The sequence below is a fragment of the Musca domestica genome, unplaced genomic scaffold (genome assembly GCF_030504385.1).
Source record: "Musca domestica strain aabys unplaced genomic scaffold, Musca_domestica.polishedcontigs.V.1.1 16, whole genome shotgun sequence".
Lineage (NCBI taxonomy): Eukaryota > Metazoa > Arthropoda > Insecta > Diptera > Muscidae > Musca > Musca domestica.
In genome coordinates, this window is record NW_026712219.1 from 12,649,218 (window position 1) to 12,669,180 (window position 19,963).

The 19,963-nt window shown below is 33.5% G+C and overlaps 1 protein-coding gene across 15 annotated transcripts in view; it reads left to right on the plus strand.

Annotated features, from left to right (window-relative positions):
• LOC101889805 (guanine nucleotide exchange factor DBS) overlaps window positions 1-18,113 on the plus strand; it is a 260,338-nt gene extending 242,225 nt beyond the window's left edge. For 8 of the 15 annotated variants that reach the window (XM_059120097.1, XM_059120100.1, XM_059120099.1 and 5 more), the window contains 2 exons: window positions 1,405-1,980; window positions 2,547-3,462. In XM_059120097.1, the coding sequence (XP_058976080.1) occupies window positions 1,405-1,980; window positions 2,547-2,792 (822 nt within the window). In that variant the 3' untranslated portion in view covers window positions 2,793-3,462. Of the gene's footprint in view, window positions 1-1,404; window positions 1,981-2,546; window positions 3,463-9,550; window positions 9,678-13,034 lie in introns of those variants that run through there. The other 7 variants (XM_059120094.1, XM_020035844.2, XM_059120096.1 and 4 more) reach the window with 7 other exon arrangements.
• Window positions 18,114-19,963: the final 1,850 nt, after the last annotated feature.

Below are 19,963 nucleotides of genomic sequence, written 5' to 3' on the forward strand. Positions count from 1 at the left end.
GTCCACTTCCTTGACGTCGGCGTATGCTACCAGTATCACGGTAACGAGCGATGGTACGATACACAACAGATTTATTCACATTTAAATGCTGGAGTGCTCTAACGATAGTCACTTGATGGTTTTTCAGCCAAATATAAAGAAATCACGCTTGAATTCCATCACGAATAACTTTTCTTCTGGACAATTCTCAACAAAATGCTTTTATACGCTTGTAAACAATATAATAAGCTGTCACTGGAATAATTTTAACAGCTGTCGGACGAGCGGCTTGGACATGGCAGCAGTCTGAAGTTGGTTGCAGTTTTTTCATCTCACACTGTACAGCGTTTAAATTACTTCCGATTGCTGGATCTAAAATCTCACATCATTCTGTAATACCGAGCCAAATGGTTCTGAATTGCCTTATTTCAGTTTGCCCCCACAAAAGTTTACAAATCGAAAATAACAACTGAAATCTACTGCATAAAAGGAATTTTGTGCAGGTCTTGGGAGCAGTATAAACCTGATTCCAGATTTTGTGCTGTTGTTATATCAGTTTAATCTAGTATGGTATCTCCCCATGTCCCCCGATACAAGAGGATGAGCCTCTAGATCTACAAGTTAATCAGACAAATCTGAGACATATTCAAACTGAAAATCTTCGAGGTCATTACACATACTGTATATAATCATACTCGGAGTCCAGCTACCCTTTTCCTGACCAAAACAAGTTTTTTGCTATCATTCATATCAAAAATATTTATTGTATCAAATATAGTACCATTTAGTACTTTTCGTGCACTTGCAGTAGACATTCCCAAAAACGCCTTTTTTAACACAAACCTACTACCAAGAGGGACCCCAATACAAAATTTCACAATTCCAGCTTCATCCGTTCACCCTAAACCAAGCTGTTCCAAATTTAGTACCATTTAGTACAGTTTGCACACTTAGTACAAATTTCCAAAACCTCCTTCGTATATCAAACTTACTTTCCAACCTTTATTCCATAGCAAATTTTCAGTTTTTAGCTCTATCCGTTCACATAATACCTAATGGAACCGTTATAGAAGTTTCGTACCATTTTAGAACTTTTCGTAAATTTAAGGTTCGAACTTTAAAAAAAAACCTTTAGTACATCTATCAAGGACTCTCATTCCAAATTTTAGAATCCTAGCTCATTTCAAGTCAATTACATGTATCGCCTAATGGTATGCTATGGAATTTGTAAGGAGAAATTTGGGAAGAAATTACATTAAACAGATGACTAACATGGTTTGTTAACTAGCCTTTTGATTTGCATTTTTTCTCACCTCTTTTTAATTTTTCTCATCTTTTTTTCATTTTTTTTCATCTCTCTCCCTTTTCTCCACCCTCTCATTTAATGGTCTCTTATCTCCCCTCCTTTGTTTGTTTTTTTTCCAGATGTCTCAAATCGGTCTAACCGAATCCGTGCGCGGTGATACAAAACGTTTTGAAGTTTGGTTACAGGGCCGCCAAGAGGTGCACACGCTGCAGGCGCCAACACTTGAAATCAAAAACAAATGGGTGGCGGAAATCAAAAAAGTTCTGCTCACCCAACTGGAGGAGCTGAAAGGTGAGAAAATCAAACAGTACGGTTTGAATCATCGTGGCCTACGACAGACCACATCATGGGATACACCCAATATATTGTTGGGCGGTCCCGGTCGTACCATTAGTTGTGATGCATCGTCGGAATCATCGAATCGTAACTCGAATTGTAGTAGTAGTGATGATAATTGTGCAACCATCAGTTTGGGCAGTGGTAATAGTGGTAGTGGCAGTGGCATAGGTATGATGGCACCCTGTTCAAATATATCGCTGATATCTGGTATAACAGCTAATTCGATATCATCCAATACAACAGCAGCATCGGCGACAACGGACAAGGAACACAATAATGAGGCCTGCGGTTGGAGTTCCGACTATTCGAATAGTGAGGATGAAATGTCGACGGCAGATGATAACAGCAGTACACCGGTAAGTTATTAGAAAATATTTTTGTTTTTAAAGCCTATTTTTAGGCATGTTTTTTTTAATGTTAAGACATCTCTTCTTAATTATCCCAATTTAAATTATGAAAATACAATTGGTTTTCGGTTTATTTCCCCCTATTTATTATTTTTGATTTAGAATTTTCAAAATTTTGTGTAATTTGTTATTCCTGTTTTTTTGGAACTTTTTTCGTTTTGTTTCATTTTGTTTTTATTTTTACTTATGTTATTAATGTTTTTTAATTCATTTTGTCTTGTTTTTTCTTCATGTTTTTTGGGTTCTCTTTTTTATTTCCATGCACCAAACCAAAAACAAAAAAAAAACACTTCATTCCAATATTAAAATTACCAACAACAACTTACGTCCTACGCAAAACGTAAATAATTAACCAAAATCCAAAAAAAAATTGAAAATAAAAATTCAATTTCTCTCTGGTGTCTGTGCCGTGTAATGAAAAATCTCATCCCAAACCAAAACCAAACCAAAAAAAAAATTCTCAAAACCTCAATTGTCGTGTGGTATGTGTGATTGATTTATTCCAATTTATGTAGCGTTTCATAAATTTCCTTGCACCATGGTCTACCACCACCTCTACTACTACTTCTACTAGCAACAACACCACTACTCCGCATAATGGCCATCATCATAATTCGAACAACCATCACAACCAAAACCACAATCATCATCATCATCACAACAACCATAATCAGCAACTAGATAATGGTTCTTCATATCCTCGTAATACGACCAATGCCAACAAATCCAATTCGAAATTCTATGTTTCTGTTGAACATTGAATTGTTGTAAAAAAACTGAAACTACAGACATGTTTTGAATAATAGCACAGTGTCGCTGAAAAAACACTTTTTGGCTTTGAATGTGGAATGTCACCTTAAAGTGGCCTCCAGTAGAATATCAAAATTTATAGCCCTCTGTGTTGTTATTCTCAATGCAAATAATGCTCTGTTAAGTGTTAAACTCGTCTCCTTGTAAGCCCCCCTCATCCAAACCAAACCAAAACCAACGAAAGAAAACTAATCTTCCATGTGCAATATAATAAGAATATTAATAATAATATGAAGAAAGAAAGAGCGATAGAAAGAAGAAACCAATAAAGATTATTCTCATTAAGTTTAGAATTTTAATTACAAGTACAATTATTATTAATTAAGCTGCTTTATGCTTTTGTTTTGTTCAATAGAGTGTGAGTGTGTAACTGTAAATATGAAAAAAAAAAGATACTACCACATAAAAGATAGAAGGCAAAATATTAGAGTCATACACTAGTTTTAGTAATAATTTGTTAAATGTGTTTTAAACTTAGCTGTATTTATTGAAAACAAAGAGAAGCAAGTAGTTTGTTAATTAATCAACACTCAATGCAATTTTCAATTCAATTATGTTTTGTGTATTGAAATCAATGATTTGCCATGACTGGGCAAAAATAAATATTCTTTTGAAAGTTAACAGCAACGAAGAAGAAAAGTAATATTTTAAATTAATTTGAAATTTGTTAAGGGGTAAATATCTCTTGTAGAAGAGACCGAACATTTCTTCTCAAATTGTGGTCACTTTGTGCAAAGTAACAGCGATTGTTAAAAAGTGTTAATATTTTTATATATAATTGTTTTTATATATTATTAAAGTATATTTAAATATGAAAGCATAAAGGTTTAGAAACAATCATTCCTAATATCGAAAACTCCTACAGTTAATAAGTCCCAAATAACTCAATTTCTTTCGACCATTTACGGAAGATGTTATTCGCATATATAAATTCTGATTTTCAATCTAAGCTTCATTACTAATCCCTAAATCAAAAACTATTAGAGTATTTAGAAAGTATATATGTAATGTAAAACCAACAAATTAGGCCTGTTCGAATTATTGGTTAATGATCCACAAATCTCTTTGGACGAAAATTTGGAGTCGATCTAGCAATGGCCGTCTTTCTGTCAGATGACCACGATAACACTCGAAAAAAGTATCCGACTTGTTACAAACGTTATTGAGTTTGAAACTGGACCATATGAATCCACTCTTTTATGTTCCTCTCTCACAAACATTCAAAACGCGTTAATATCATCTATTTTCTGTTATTTCGTCCTATAACTTCCGGGAAATTGTATGCCATACTTTTAGGCGCCTTATAATTACTAACAACAATTCGACCGACATTTTACAATCACCAAATGTGTTGCTGAAAAAAATTTTTGAAAATTTGTTTTCAATTGTGTTTTTTGAAAACATTACCCAGTACCGGGGAAGTACGAAAACGTGGACCCATAAGGGACTTTTTGTAAAATCTTGACTCGGTGCGAAAACGTGGACACAAATGGGACCCATAGGGATATGGAACCCATTTATGAAAATTTTACCCAGCACAGTGGAAGTACGAAAACGTCAATCCATACGAAAACGTGGACACACATGGGCTCCAGGGGATAGAGAAACCTTTTTTTAACTTTACCCAGTACTTGGGAACTACAAAAACGTGGACTCATAAGGGATTTTTTGTAAAATCTTTACTCTTTACATTGAATTGCTCTGTTACAGGACCCTTTTTAAAATTTTGACCAAATCCAGGGAAGACATGAAACCGTCGACCCATGGGAAAATCTTTTCTTAAAATTTTACTTAGTTTTTTTACCCGGGGCAGATAAAAAGACTTGGACTCATATGGGTACCTTTTTGACAATTTTACCAGTTCCAGGGAAGGTGCGAAAAAGTAAACACATAGGAGCCAATAGGAAAACCATTTTGAAATTGTTCTAACGCTTCCAGGGGGAGATATTGAGCAGTTGATCAGAAATAGAATGGTGGGGGTACGAAAACATGGACTTAGGTGACCTATGAGCGCCTTCTATTTGAAGATTTTTTAAAAAATATTCCCTTTATAGAAGAGCTCTTGTGAACCTTCTTTTTGTAGAGACACGACTACTATGTTTGTTTTTATAGCGTCTTTGGTGGATCAGCATCCGAAGGCATTCTTTCCACAGAAGTCCTTCTTAGGGTTCTTAGTCTATAAAAGAGTATTTTGAAGGTATTCTACCCATAGAAGAGCTCTTGAGCTTTCTTCGATCCAAAGAATATTTTTTATGATTTTTTTTATCTATAAAAGCGTTTTTAAGGAAAGAAGACTATTTGAAGAAGTTCCGCCGATAAAAAAGCTACCTAAGATATTATCCATAGAAGAACTTTTAAAGATCTTCTATTCATAGATGAACTATTTATGATTTCCTATCTTTAGAAACCTTTTAGAAGAGCGGAATTAAGAAGACTATCTGTGGAAGACTATTTGAATTTTTTTTCACCAATAGAAGATCTCTCATTCTCATATTAGAGATATTCACTCTATAGCAGCCATACCCAAGAGTTTCTAACAATAACATATTTTGTAAAGAGATTTATATATAGAAAAGTCTTTGAAAAGTCGCTCATTTATTTTAAACCTTCTAATGGCCTTGAGGGGTTCTATCGAGACATTGAGTTAATTTATATTGGGATGCTTAAATGACATAGCTTGGTACAAATTCATTTTATGAAGGTTTAGAGTTATTTTTTAAAAAATAAGAGGTCTGAATCTAATTCCGATTATTTATTGGACAAATAGTTTTTTAATTTCAACATTTAAACAAATGAAGTGAACAAATATTGATCTGCTAAGTATTTATGTTACTGTTTTGCACAAAGTACCACAATAGAGAGAGGAAAAATTCCACCAAATTAACATCAATCCTGCCGACACAAAAGAAACACAATAAAACTCGAAAATGAATTGGTTCAGAATTGAAAAAGAAATATTCAGCACACCTTTAAATATAACATTTGTGTTTGTTTCAATGTTTTGTTATTTTTGGAAGCAACCCACGATATTAGAAAAAATGGCCAAACTCGTTTTAAATTACATTCTCGACTATTTGTCATTCATCTCTTTTCTCATCAATGTCAGACCAATTCAGAACATATGTTCGACATGATTTTCTAAAAAAAATCAAACATTACAACGAACGACTATCATCGATCAATCAACACCATGCCATGCAAAGAAACTTAGCAATGAGTTGCTTTAAATCAAAAATGCGTTAAAAAGTAGTTGCAATATTTAAATAGTAAAAGAGCAGTGTATTTTTGTGCCGACCATATAAAAAAAACGAATCAACGTCAAAAAGTCTTTACAACATCATAATAGTACCACTTCGTCATCGTCATCTCTATCATAACTTTGTTGTCGATTTGTTTTCAATTGTTTCCATGGATCCTGTAAATGTCCATCTTCTATATCTATGACGTACGTAAGTTAAATTTCATTTAGTAAGACCAAATGTTTAACCCCCTCTGACCCCCTTGTCTCTCACCCCTACCACCACCACTACCCCACACTAATCACAACTAAACAAATAATTAAAATGTTTGAAATTTTTAGAATATTTTGTGCGTGTATGCGTGTTGTGATAACAAAAAAAAAATAATGAAACAATTGCGTAATTGTTTGGCACAGCTATAATGCATTCGAATGCCATATAACATAGCAAACACTTAGGCTGCAGTCATCGCTCAACGCTTCGAATATATTCATTCAGACAACATGAATCGCTTCAAAATTGATTCAATGTCCAAGACTAGTTCCCATATCATATACGAGTCATATTTAAAGTGACTTTTTTCACATTTATATTTAGTATTTTTATAAAATACTTTTAGGCGCTTCCAACAAGTATGCTAAATATGACTGTGATGTGTAAACTGGCCTTAAGAGTTTTAACTCACCTTAATGCTTGTTTCCACACAATATTGGAGTTATATGGAAAGTTATATAAAAGTTTAAACTAAAAGGATATTGTTTGTAATATTGTTCGAATTATGAAATATTGTTCAAATATTCTATTATATAATACTGTATGGTCAAATATACAGTTTACATAGTAGAGTCTTCTAACTTTTTAGTTTAGCATTTTCTTGACAGCGTAAAAAGGCAAGCCATAAAGATATTAAACATAAATGTGGAAAAAGTAGCTTTGTATATGAATCGGACATAATGTGCAAATTAGCCCTTTCAATTTACAGACCTCATGATGTCTATGATTTAACTTAAAGCAAATCGTTTAAATTCGTCTCATGTGTATGAATTTTATGGTTAATACAAAAAACTGCATATCCTTGCTGGGATTTTCCCGGCACCTGACACAACTACCCAATTCTAGCAATAATATTTAGAACACTCCGGTTAACAGTTTTTTATACTACCCATTGAACTTACACAAAAAAAAATTCACCTAACTAACCAAATAACATTTGCGAATGGCACACCCTAATGTAGTACCAAAAAGGCAAACCTTATGAACACTGTAAATATTAATTTGTCTAGACTTTTTACTATTTATATATAGATTTTTTCAAGCATACATTTAGGCACCTTGACTCTTTTTATACCTTAGCCATATGGCTACTAAGGGTATATATCATTTGATACGGCCAAAACGTGCCTAGTCGAAATAAAGGTTTTAGACCCTAGGTCTCTATGGAGCAAATGCGTTTCAAGACATTTGGAGGCGATCTAGCGATGTTCATCCGTCTGTGTGTGTCGTAATATTATTGTCAGATTTGCATCGAGTTCGGAGATGGGCAATATCGATCCACTCCTTCTGGTAACTGTCACACAAAATGTCAACGTTTTCCAAGAAAATAATTTACTGCACAGAAAGAGAAAGGATAATCGGATTTTGCTCCAACTTTGCAAATCCTAATGTATGCAACAATGCTAGGTCAGGAGTGAAAATGGACAATATCAGTCCACTACTTAAGTACCTAGCCAAAAACAGTCAAAATTTTGAATAATTTTTTCGATATCGAATGCAACTCTCACTTTAATTCAAGCGATTCTGTTTCCGCTCTATTTTTCAAAGAGGAGTGACTCGGGAGCGAATGCAACTCTCACTTTAATTCAAGCGATTCTGTTTCCGTTCTATTTTTTCAAAGAGGAGTGACTCGGGAGCGTTCCCACACAAAACAAAAGAGTGAGAGCAAACACCTTATAAAACTCCCACTCTTCGAGCAATTCCGCTCTGGAGAAAGTTTCTCTTTCGAATGGAAACGAGCAAATCTGTGATCTGCTTTATGGTCATTGATAATAATAATTTCTGGCTTTCTTATAGAAATAGAGAGAGAGTTATTATTATCGATATGAGTGTTCTTTTCTCCACGTATGTATCGCTTTCTAAGACTTAAAAAGTTGCAGAATCTTGGGTTCACCCAATCGCAAAGGCCTAAAAAATACTTCAGTCATCTCAGAATCCTTAACCTTGCAAATCACACATTTCCTCTTTCCATATTGATGTATGTGAATGTATTGGAAATCTTGAATTTTAATAGCTGCTGCCTTCAGCGTAGACTAATTACTATATAGAAGAAGGAATTCAAAAAATTCAGATCAGCAGATGCCGTCTACGTCAATTCAGAGGCATGAGTGAAAATATTGAAGTCATCCAATTGCAAAATGTTAAAAATATCAACAACTGAAGGATATTTGACAGTAAGGACTGTTCCAGAATAAAATATGAGTGTGAATTTCGTGATAAAATCGAAAAATAGTGAAGTACTTGAAAAATGATCTAGGTCTTCTGGCTCAATCATCATGTTGACTATGCAAAAGCATGCCGAGAGCTACCAGCATAAAAAGACAAAACTAATTTTCGGTTGGCTATATATTCATAGACCATGCCTTCAGGTTTTTAAAAGGGAGATTTGTAATTCCAGCCCCCTTATCTTTCCAATATTGGTGAGACTCGGATTTTCACAACTCTGTGACATGAAACGTGGTACTTGAAACGTTTGGTTTTTTATATGTTTCAAAATTTCATAAAATTATGTCATAGTGAAAATTCGTCAGTTGAATGATTTAATTTAGAAATAATCAAACTTATTCCAAAGATATTATATACACACACTCAAATTAACCCCCTTATGGCACTTACATGCATTTTGTTTAAAATCAATTACATAAAAATATCACAAATAATGCTAGAACACCTAACCTAGAAAAATATGTAACACTAACGCCCAACTCACATAACCCATCATCAATTTAACACTTTGTTTTATTAATTAAAAACACCATTTTATTTAGTTTATTTACAATGCTTGGTTTTTTACAGTTATTACAACAACTTAATTATGCTTGAGTTCGTTTTTCAACCAGTTCTTATAAACATTTTCAAAAAATACTTATATATAATATTTTTATGCATTTATACAAAGCTTTGTTAATGGCTAATGTTTGAGTTTGAGAATAACAACTTAACTAATCTTTTTCAAAAAAAGCAAACTTTTGAATAACAATTAAATTGAAAACTTACTAATCAATACTTTTTTATCATTGTCTTTCATTTTCATTATCATACTTTTATGGATTTTCAAATATCATCATCAAATTCGTTTTGGCCTCTTATCAAAATTCAAAAACATCCTTTTACATCATCCATGTGGGCATCATTGTCTATTTTTATTTGGTTTCGTCTTCATCATCATCGCCTACGTCATCATGTCAATCTTGTAGGGAAGTAAATATGTAGCCTTAGCCGACTATGTGGCCGTCGGCCACTCGGAGGTGTCGATGCGTGAAGGTGATACGGTTGAACTGCTTAAGGTTGGCTGTGCCGGTTGGTGGTATGTGCGAATATTAGGTAAATGTCATTTATCATTTATTAAACTGTCAATTATTTCACAAAACATTTTTCAATATTATTGTTGTTCTTTATTATGGTAAGATATGTTTGTATTTATTTATGTATTAATATTTGTATTGTATTTTACTAACTTTAAAATATTATAAAATAACACTTTATAATATAATACCTAAATTCGTATTACATGTCATGTACTGTAAACCTTTTTCATGTGGTTTTTTTCTGTTAAAAATAGTTGACAATTTCCTAGTTAGAAAATCTTTTGCCCGTAGAAGATTTTCTACACGTGTTCTATACACATAAAGCTATTTATAAATCACCAAATCGCTATTTATAAGATAGGCCATCCTCCGCAGGTTTTCTAAATATATAAGGCTCACTATTGATAGAAATACACCTACAAATCTTTTTGTATATAGGGTGTTTATAAAAACGGGCGGTTCCTTGTGTGGTCGTCATAGTGGACCTATGAAAAAAAAGACAATTTCCTTCTGCAGGTTTTTTCTTTTGTCTTTTGCGAGTTTCAAATACAAAATTTAAAACTATCCCATTGAAAAATGTGACAAAATGCATTCAACTACCGAATATGGACAGGTGTTATTGTATAGGGGCTATAAAAGAATTTGACCTCATATAGAAACTCCTCTGTCAGAGACTCTAGTGCCCACTAAGAACTTCGAGTTCCAAAATTCAAACAATTCAGTTAAAAAATGTGTGTAAAATATTCCAAACACGGATATACTGATATAAGAAAAAGTGGGCCTATATAGAACAATTCAGGTTGGAAAATGTAGCTACAATTTTCAAAATACCGAATATCGGGAGGTACCGTTATATAGGGCATATAGGAAAACATCGAAATATATAGAAACATATCGGTCAGAAGAAACAGGGGTCAATAAAAAGGCCAAATACCCTATCTCAAACAATTTCGTTGAAAAATGTGGCTAAAATCATCCAGGTACCGAATATCAGATATTTAAAAAGATGAAAAATGAGGTACCGATATATAGGATGAGATAAAAAAACTGCAACAATATCAAACGCCATAACTTTTACATTTTTATTAAATGAAAGCAAAAAATGTCGGAAATAGCATCAAATTTTAGAATAAGTTTAGATTGGTTCGAATAGGTCACCTTTGGCACGAATTATGGCCTTCAAACGACCAATGAAACCGTCACACGCTGCCCGAATGGCGCTCTGCGGCATTTTGGTCCATTCTCGTCGAAGCGCTTGATTGAGGTGATCGACACTTTGATATTTTTTAGTGCCAACCTTGCTTTCCAAAATACTCCAGACACAATAGTCCAACGGATTGGTATCCGGAGATTTTTGTGGCCATGGTGAGCTGGAAATGAAGCGAGGAGCCTCATTTTGTAACCATTCTTGGGTGGCACGTCTGCGGCCAAAATGTTTCCTTGCCCAAGGCTCCAATACACCCCATGAATGTTTTCGCGTCATTTATTCTGATGCCACGGTCGATTAATACGAGCGGAGAGCGACCATCGGCTGTTATGGCGGCCCATGCCATCACCATGGTTGGCGCTTGAGTTCTGGTGGCCAAGCGAAGGTGCACATTTTCAGCTGACCTTTTTGGCAAGTAAACACGATCATTTTGTTTGTTTACAAACTGCTGGACAACGAATGTTTTCTCATCGGAGAAACCCTAATTCGGCAGTTCACCACTTTCGGCCAAGCGAAGAAACTCTTTAGCTCTTTTGAGTCTATTTTCTTTATGTTTCGAAGTAAGTTCTTGCACTTTTTGGAATTTCAGTGGCCCTACCCCGAGCTCATTTTTCAATATTTGCAGAATGGAATATTACGATATGTTCATCTCACGAGTCATTTTTCGGCCACTAAAAAGTCTTCCGGTTTCGATCAAGTCGCTTATTTACTTTTGAACCATTTCTGCTGATGTTGCTGTTTTCTTCCAACCACTTCCTACGATACTAGTATCACGGTAACGAGCGATGGTACGTGACACAAAAGATTTATTCACATAGAAATGCTGGAGTGCTCTAAAAATAGCCACTTGGGGTTTTCCAGCCAAATATAAAGAAATCGCACTATCACGCTTGAATTCCATCACGAATAACTTTTTTTTTTGGAAAATTCTCACCAAAATGCTTTTGTACGCTTGTAAACAATATAATGAACTGTCACTGGAATAATTTTAACAGCTGTCGGACGAGTGGCTTAGAAATGACAGCAGTCTGAAGTTGGGTGCAGTTTTTTCATCTCACCCTGTATAGGGGCTATAGGAAAACGTGGACCCATGTAGAAAAATTTCTGCCAGGAAAAACAGTGGCCAATAAGTAGGCCAAATACCAAATTTCAATCAATTCTGTTGGAAAATGTGACTACAATCATTAAAATACCGAATATCAGGAGACACATTCCTGTGGGAACTATGGGAAAACGTAGATCCATATAGACCATTTCTGCCCTATATAATGTTATCTATTGAGAACGTCACAAGTCAAATTTCAAACAATTCCATTGGGAATTTTGGCTGCAATCCCAAAATACCAAATGACGGCTTGTACCTTTCTATGGCGACTGTACGAACAGATATACCCCAATTTCAATCTCATACAAATTTCGAACATAATGTGCCTACTACCAACATTTTATATACCTAATTTGACACTACCACAGACGAACATGTTTTAATCGGTATAGAATTTGGCGCTGCGCTCCATCTACAAGCTGAAAACCTTGAGAAGACTTCTTCTAGATAGATGACCTTCAACGGGCCAAATGTACATAAAATACCATAAACTAAATAGGTAATGGAAACCAGGGACGTATACAGAAATGCATTTTGAAACCCTTTTCCATGTAAAATATCCAAACAAGTGGTAGTTTTTTTTAAGCAGGTCCCGTGGATATACAAATCCATATCCTATAGATAGAACCACTCTCCTAAGGCTCACTAACAATAAGAGCACTTCTTTCGACCGAAGACTTTAAGGACCTCTCTAATAGAAACAAGCCCTTCGACAGATTTCACTGTTTCTATAGGTAGATTTATAACCTTCAAAATAGGGTAAGACTTCTAGTGACCTATTTTTAAATTTGGAGTTTACCAACAAAAGACAATCTACAGGTTATATAGATAGAAACCCCTTTTTAAGACTTTTAAGAATTTAACAGATCCTCTATAATTATTATACCATCAGAAAATATTATATATAGAAGGTTTAAAAAAACGGGTAAACCCAGATGTCTTCCGTTATTGATTCTCTATTTGCCTTGTTATCCATTGTATTTACCTAATTTATATGAACTTTATTTGTCCCTTTAAAAATAGTTCTTAATATTATTTATCTTCTTTTTCCCCTCATTTAGATACCAATGCTGAAGGTTGGACCCCAGCCGCGTACCTGGAATCAATCAATCGAAAATCTTCTCGATCATCTAGCCGGAACCAAGAACGTTTAAATTTGCAAAAAATGCAGGAATAAGGAGAAATAAATGTGTCACTGACAACAACAACAACTAAATACAAAACACCCCCTCCCTGTGCCACAATGGCCAAGTGAAATTCTAAAACAACAAAACAAAGTTCTTTATTTCCGAATACTATAAACTAAATTATTATAAAATTTATCTAATATTTATCTATAACCAAATATTAGCTATGCATAATGTCTATGGCTCCTCTAATGATGCACGCGCTTTAATCTAAACAACTACAAAAAAAAAATCAAAAACCCAACAAACCATTTGAAAACGATGATATTGAAATGATAAACCTTAAACAAAAAGCACAACACACTTAACTTTTGGGCCTTGTCTTTAGATGTCTAACTCAACTATATACATTTTTTCAATTACCACATAGAGAAAAAAGAAGGAGAAGAAGGAAAATAACCAAAAACTAAAATTTCAAATATCAATCAATCAAATATTTCTCTGATAAAAAATTAAGAAGCTTAAAGATTTTTTCTCTCTCTCAGCCTCCTTCAATCCCACAAACGAACTTAATCGAAATGTTGTAATAAACGAGTAATGTACTTTTTCTAAATGCTTTTCCAAAATCATTATTATAAATTATAAACAAGAGTGAACTATTCGTTAAGGAAAAAAACAATATTGAAAATCCTTAAATTTGTATGCTAAGAAGAAGTAATCGTTAATCAAAAATAAAATCATGTTTTTTCGAATTAAGTTAAGGAAAATACTTACATAAATGTAATTCAAAATTAAGGCAATAATTTTCTTAATCATAAGTTCTAGTCTGTAAAATTTATTCTCAAAATTTGTTTATTTATTATCATTTTTATTTTATTTTTGTAATGCAAGTAGAGTTGTTGAATTTAAACCAAAATCTATGATTTAATAATAAAACAAATAATTGAAATAAGTCAAATATTTATTGTGTAATGATGCTTTTAACAGTTTTCTTAAAAATCTTAAAAATATTTTTATTGACTCTGTTTCAGAACTTGCAAGAATATACTACTTGTGTAGTTTTTCGATATCATAAAGGGAAAATCGGTTATGGTAGTAAAAAAAGATTTTTGCAGTTCTGGAACAGACCAATTGAAAAATTTTAATGTTAGATCATTTACAACAATGTTGTACATTTTTCAACAGACCTTATTTCCCATGTCATTTATTACAGAGGCTAACTGATAGCAATGAATTTGACGATTTAAATGTACAGTAAAAGTCCTAGACAATATTGTTCATTTCAAGTCGTTCATTTTTTAACAAACCTTATTTTTCATGTCATTCAATGAAGAGGCTAACAAATACTATGTTTTTAAGTCGTCTTAACATCCATTATAACAATCAAGAAAATAGGCAATTTAAATCTACTGGAGATTTCAAATGCAGTACAATGTGAACATACTAAAGCTTTTTCCTTCAATATAATATATTTTCAAGCATGCAAAAAGTATAGTAGCGTACTTTCGAAAACACATCCTCACCTATAAAAAATTGTTCTAGATATTACAAGAATAGCTATTCAATAAATTCTCGTATTTAATTGTACACTCAGCCATATGGCTAGTTATACCCTCAGCCATATGGCTAGATAGGGTATATATAATTTGATACGACCAAAACGTGTCTCATCGAAATAACGGTTTTAGACCCTAGGTCTCTTTGGACCAAATCCGTTTCAGGACATTTGGAGTCGATCTAGGAATGTCCGCCTGTCTGGCTGGCTGGTGCGCAGGATAACTCTCGAAGTTAGTGTCCGATTTGATCCAAACTTGGTGCATCGTAATATTATTATCAAACTTAGATCAAGTACGGAGATGGGCAATATCCTTCTCCTTCTGGTCCCACAAAATGTCAACATTTTCAAAGCAAGTAATTTGCTGCACAGAAAGGTAGAGGATAATCCGATTTTGCTCCAACTTTGCGAATTCTAATATTTGCATCAGGTGCGAAAGTGAACAATGTCCTACCTCAATATCCTCCCCCACAAAGGATCAAAATTTTTCACAATTATAACTTTTATAAAATGCGATGTTAGTGTCCGATGAAATCACACACATAACCATATTTTTATTAACCCAAGGTTTGGTGTGAAGATGGAATATATCGGTCCATTCCTTCTGGTACTTACACCACAGATACGAAATTAACATAAGACACGAAATTAACATCCGATTTCATTGGGACTTGGCATATCTCAATAGTTCTATCAACCTAAAGATTACATTATAAAGATGGTAGATATTGGATTATTCCTTCTGATACCTCATATCTCATATAAAGTAGTCTATATAGTCAAAATCTGGCATGTTGTAATATTTTTATCAGTCTTAGGTCGAATTGCTCAATATTGCCCAACTGCTTCGGAATATCCTCCATAAAGGGTCAACAGTTTGAAAAAACATAACTCAAGGCTGGGGGTATACATCTGTCGGCAAAACCAACTGATACTATTTTACTTGTTTTAATTGCATTTAGTACATATCATCTTAGTTCAGTGCATTCCTTTTGTTTCTAAAGATTCTTTTTTATACCCTCCACCATGGGTAGGAGGGTATATTAACTTTGTCATTCCGTTTGTAACACCTCTAAATATTCGTCGTAGACCCCATAAAGTATATATATTCATAATCAGCATAAAATTCTAAGACGATTTAGCGATGTCCGTCTGTCTGTCTGTCCGTCTGTCTGTCTGTCTGTCTGTCTGTCTGTCTGTCTGTTGAAATCACGATAGAGCCCACATTATTTGACGTAGACCTTTGAAATTTGGCACAAGTGTGTGTATTGTCCCTAGGATGGTTGGTATTGAAAATGAGATATATCGGTCCACGTTCTGGTATAGTCCCCATATAACGGTACCTCCCGATATTCGGTATTTTGATGATTTATGCCACATTTTTTCACGGATTTATCTGAAAATTGGTATTTGTAGGTCATGACGGGTCCCTGAGCGTGTGGCAAAACATTGCATGTATAGGTCCACGTTTTGGTATAGCCCCCATATAACGGTACCTACCGATATTCGGTATTTTGATGATTTATGCCACATTTTTTCACTGATTTGTGTAAAAGTTGGTATTTGTGGGTCATAATGGGTCCTAGTTCGTGTGGCGAAACATTGTAATTATAGGTGCACGTGTTGGTGTAGCCCCTATATAACGGTACCTCCCGATATTCGACATTTTAATGTTTTTTGCCACATTTCTTCTAAAGTTCTTTTACCCTAGGGTGGAGGGTATTAAAAGTTTGGCCCGGCCGAACTTAATGTTTTTTTACTTGTTGATAGTTCATATCGTTTTTTGGGATTATAGTTTCCCTTCATTTCTTCTCATGCTACATCTTTTTTACCAAGCTTACTTAGACGATGAAATCTTGCTTGTTATGAATCATTTTTCTCGAATATCTTGAATTAGTTCAGAATGACGTAATACTCTCTCCGCTGTGAAGCAGTTCACATAGAATCACGAAAGGGACATGCTGTTCCTTATATTTCTTTATATTTCAACAACATCCCATGTGCATTCAAGTCATTACATCTTTATGTCGGAAAATGAGGTTCAAATGAGTCAGTTTCAATGATTTTTTTTTAAAATATTGCAACGAATAATACTTCAACCACTTCTAAGGAGTCTTGCTGACGGCATGATCAAGATGCGAAATAGAATGCATCCAATCCTCACCACGCCTTTGTGAAAATCATGACATCTTTTACTTGAAATGATGTAGTCCGGAATCACTTGAACTTATCATTGAGTTACTTTTTGGCATTCTGGGTATTTATCGCTAACATTTCTTGTAGTATCTGGATTAAGAGTAACTTCCTCATGCAGACGGTTTTTTTTCGACCACGAAGGATTCTTATTTATTATTTCCAATGCAAGTAATTCGTGTAAAATTAATTAATTTCCCTGAAATCAAATGATTTGTATCTAAATACTATCTATAATAATTAAATTATTTACTATTTAAAGAATTTCTGGATGACCACGGTATGAATCTACCTTGTCACACAAAGAGAAGTTTTAAATTATTCAAAACAAATTTGTTGCCTAAATGTGTCGATGCTTAAACATTACAAATCTACTCTTCAAATATTCAAATATCGAAATTAAGCAATATCCAATTATTTGATTTACGACTTTGTTCGTAAATCCATAAGCAAACTATTAAAGACTGTGGATTCTGTTTCAATTTAACAACTCTACTTTCTCGATTTTGGGATACAATCATTTAGATTTGTTACGTATTTCGTAAATAACCATCATATCATCTTTTCCCGCATCCGCTTTATCATTATTTTCATTAACATGTAACCTCATTTATATATATATTTTTAATCAATAATTTATTAGCTAAACAATCCATTTAAACGGTAAACGTACTTAGGAACGAAAAATTACATTTTTTGTTGTTAATTATCACAAATTCGGGGCATTTTAGTTGTAGTTCAATGCTGTATTCAAATATACAATAATTATGATAAAAAAAATTCACTTCGATGGAATGATTAAAGTAAATTATTTGCTTTTGGGTGTGTGTGTGTGTAGTTGTTAATGTAATTTTAGAATGCAAAATGAATGAAATCTGTATTTTTGTGGCTTTTAAAAAAGGCTTGTTTTTTTTGTTTTGTATTTTTACATTTATTTTATTATTATTAATTATCATCATTTTATATGATTATCGTTATTTTTTATTCAGTGTAGCTTTAAGTTCTCGAAAATAATGTAGAAAATAATAATGTATTTGTATATGTAGTTTAATACTGTACTTATATTTATGTATTATCAAATAGATTTGTATATTAAAACGCTATTTTGCTAAGTATATTATTATTATTATATATTCGATCAACAAAAACAAACAATAAATTAATATTAATTTATATACGGAAAATGAATGAAATAAAATAAAAATAATTATCCAAAAAAAGTAAGAAATAAAATTTAAAAAATATATAAAATTATTAATCAATAATTGTTTGTGTTTTCAAATATTTATGTCAATTAGAAGGTTTGTATTAAAAAATGTACATCGGAGGAAACAATTTTGTTAATGATTATATGGCCTTTGAAACAATTAAAGACTTTTTAGGATATGAAGTGCAGTTTTCAGTATCTCTTAAGGTTACAATATACATGTACTAGCAAGTACCAACAACTTCATCAGCGAAAAATTCGGCCCTTTTATACCCTCAGCCATATGGCTAGAGAGGGTATGTACAATTTGATACGGCCAAATCGTGCCCCATCGAAATAACGGTTTTAGACCCTAGGTCTTCGTTCGTTCGTCCGCCCGTCTGTCTGGCTGGTGCGCACAACGTAATATTATTATATAATTAGGTCGAGTTCGGAGATGGGCAATATCAGTCCACTTCTACTGGGACCTTCCCCTACAAAATGTTAACATTTTCAAAGAAAATAATTTACTGCACAGAAAGAGAAAGCATAATCTGATTTTGCTCCAACTTTGCAAATCCTAATATTTGCATCAGTGCTAGGTCATGTGCGAAAATGGACAATATCGGTGCACCCCATCAAGTACTTCCCCACAGAGGGAAGTAAGTGACCGATTGTCATGAAATTACACACATCAAAGTATGTTTATTAACCCAAGGTCTGCTGCGAAGATGGAATGTATCGGTCCACTCCATTAAGTACCTTCTTCACAAAGGGTCAAAATATTTAAATATTCATGAAGCTCATAAAACAAGAAACTAACATCCGATTCAATTCAGACGTGGCACTTCCCAATAATTTCATCAACACAAGATCTGTTATGAAGATGGTAGATACTCGACCATTCCTTCTGGTACCTTCCCCACAAAAGGCCAAAGTTTTAAATGTGCAAAACTATCATAAAATCCAAAATAAGCATCCGGTTCTCTTCAAACTACCCAATTCACAATTGTACAGATCGGACCATTTCTTCTGGTACCTCCCCCACATAGTGTTCAAGATTTTAAAAAACAAAAGGAAGTATGAATATGGAATACATCGGTCGAATATATCTGGTACACGCACATTTTAACTTTTTCTAAAAATGATCACATATTTTGTATAAAGTGAAGTAAGTAACCAATATAGTCCAAACCTGACCCATTCCTTTGGAACTTACTCCATGGAGAGTCAACCATTTGAATAATCATAACAGAAGTCAAAATATATTTAAATAATCAAATAGGCTGAGGGTTATTACTCAAAATTTAAAATTAGTTTAGTTTGAAGGTTTTATATAATATCTTAGTTTATTCTTTTCGGAAAGAATAATAGGATAATGTTTATCTGTTACACCAAAAAATCTTCAAAGTCTTTTATTTGAAGTTTTCCGAGTAGGGTATTAGTAAAACCACAATGGACTCACATGCGATTTTTCTGTTCAAAACCAATTCAACGTCTCCTAGAAACCATCAGAGGAGGATCCATACTAATGATGTTTGGAACTTGAATTCCTACCTTCGGACATTAATGGGCTAGAAATTCCACTATGATTTATCTTTTTATCATTAAAAGGTATTTAAAACTTAGCATTTTGTTTCTTGTAATGACGGTTTTCGGACAAGAATTTATAAATGCATTCGGTTCTCTGACTGCAAACTTTAAGCACTACGTAAGGGATTTCATTTTAGGTAGGAGGAACCAGATCTATTGGTATAATTGAATAATTCTCCTTATATTTTGGCATAATTTTGATATTAGATCCGATAACTGTCCACATGAAGCTATGACTTTCTATACCCTCCACCATAGTATGGAGGGTATATTAATTTTGTCATTCCGTTTGTAACACCTCGAAATATATAGTTTAGACCCCACAAAGTATAAATA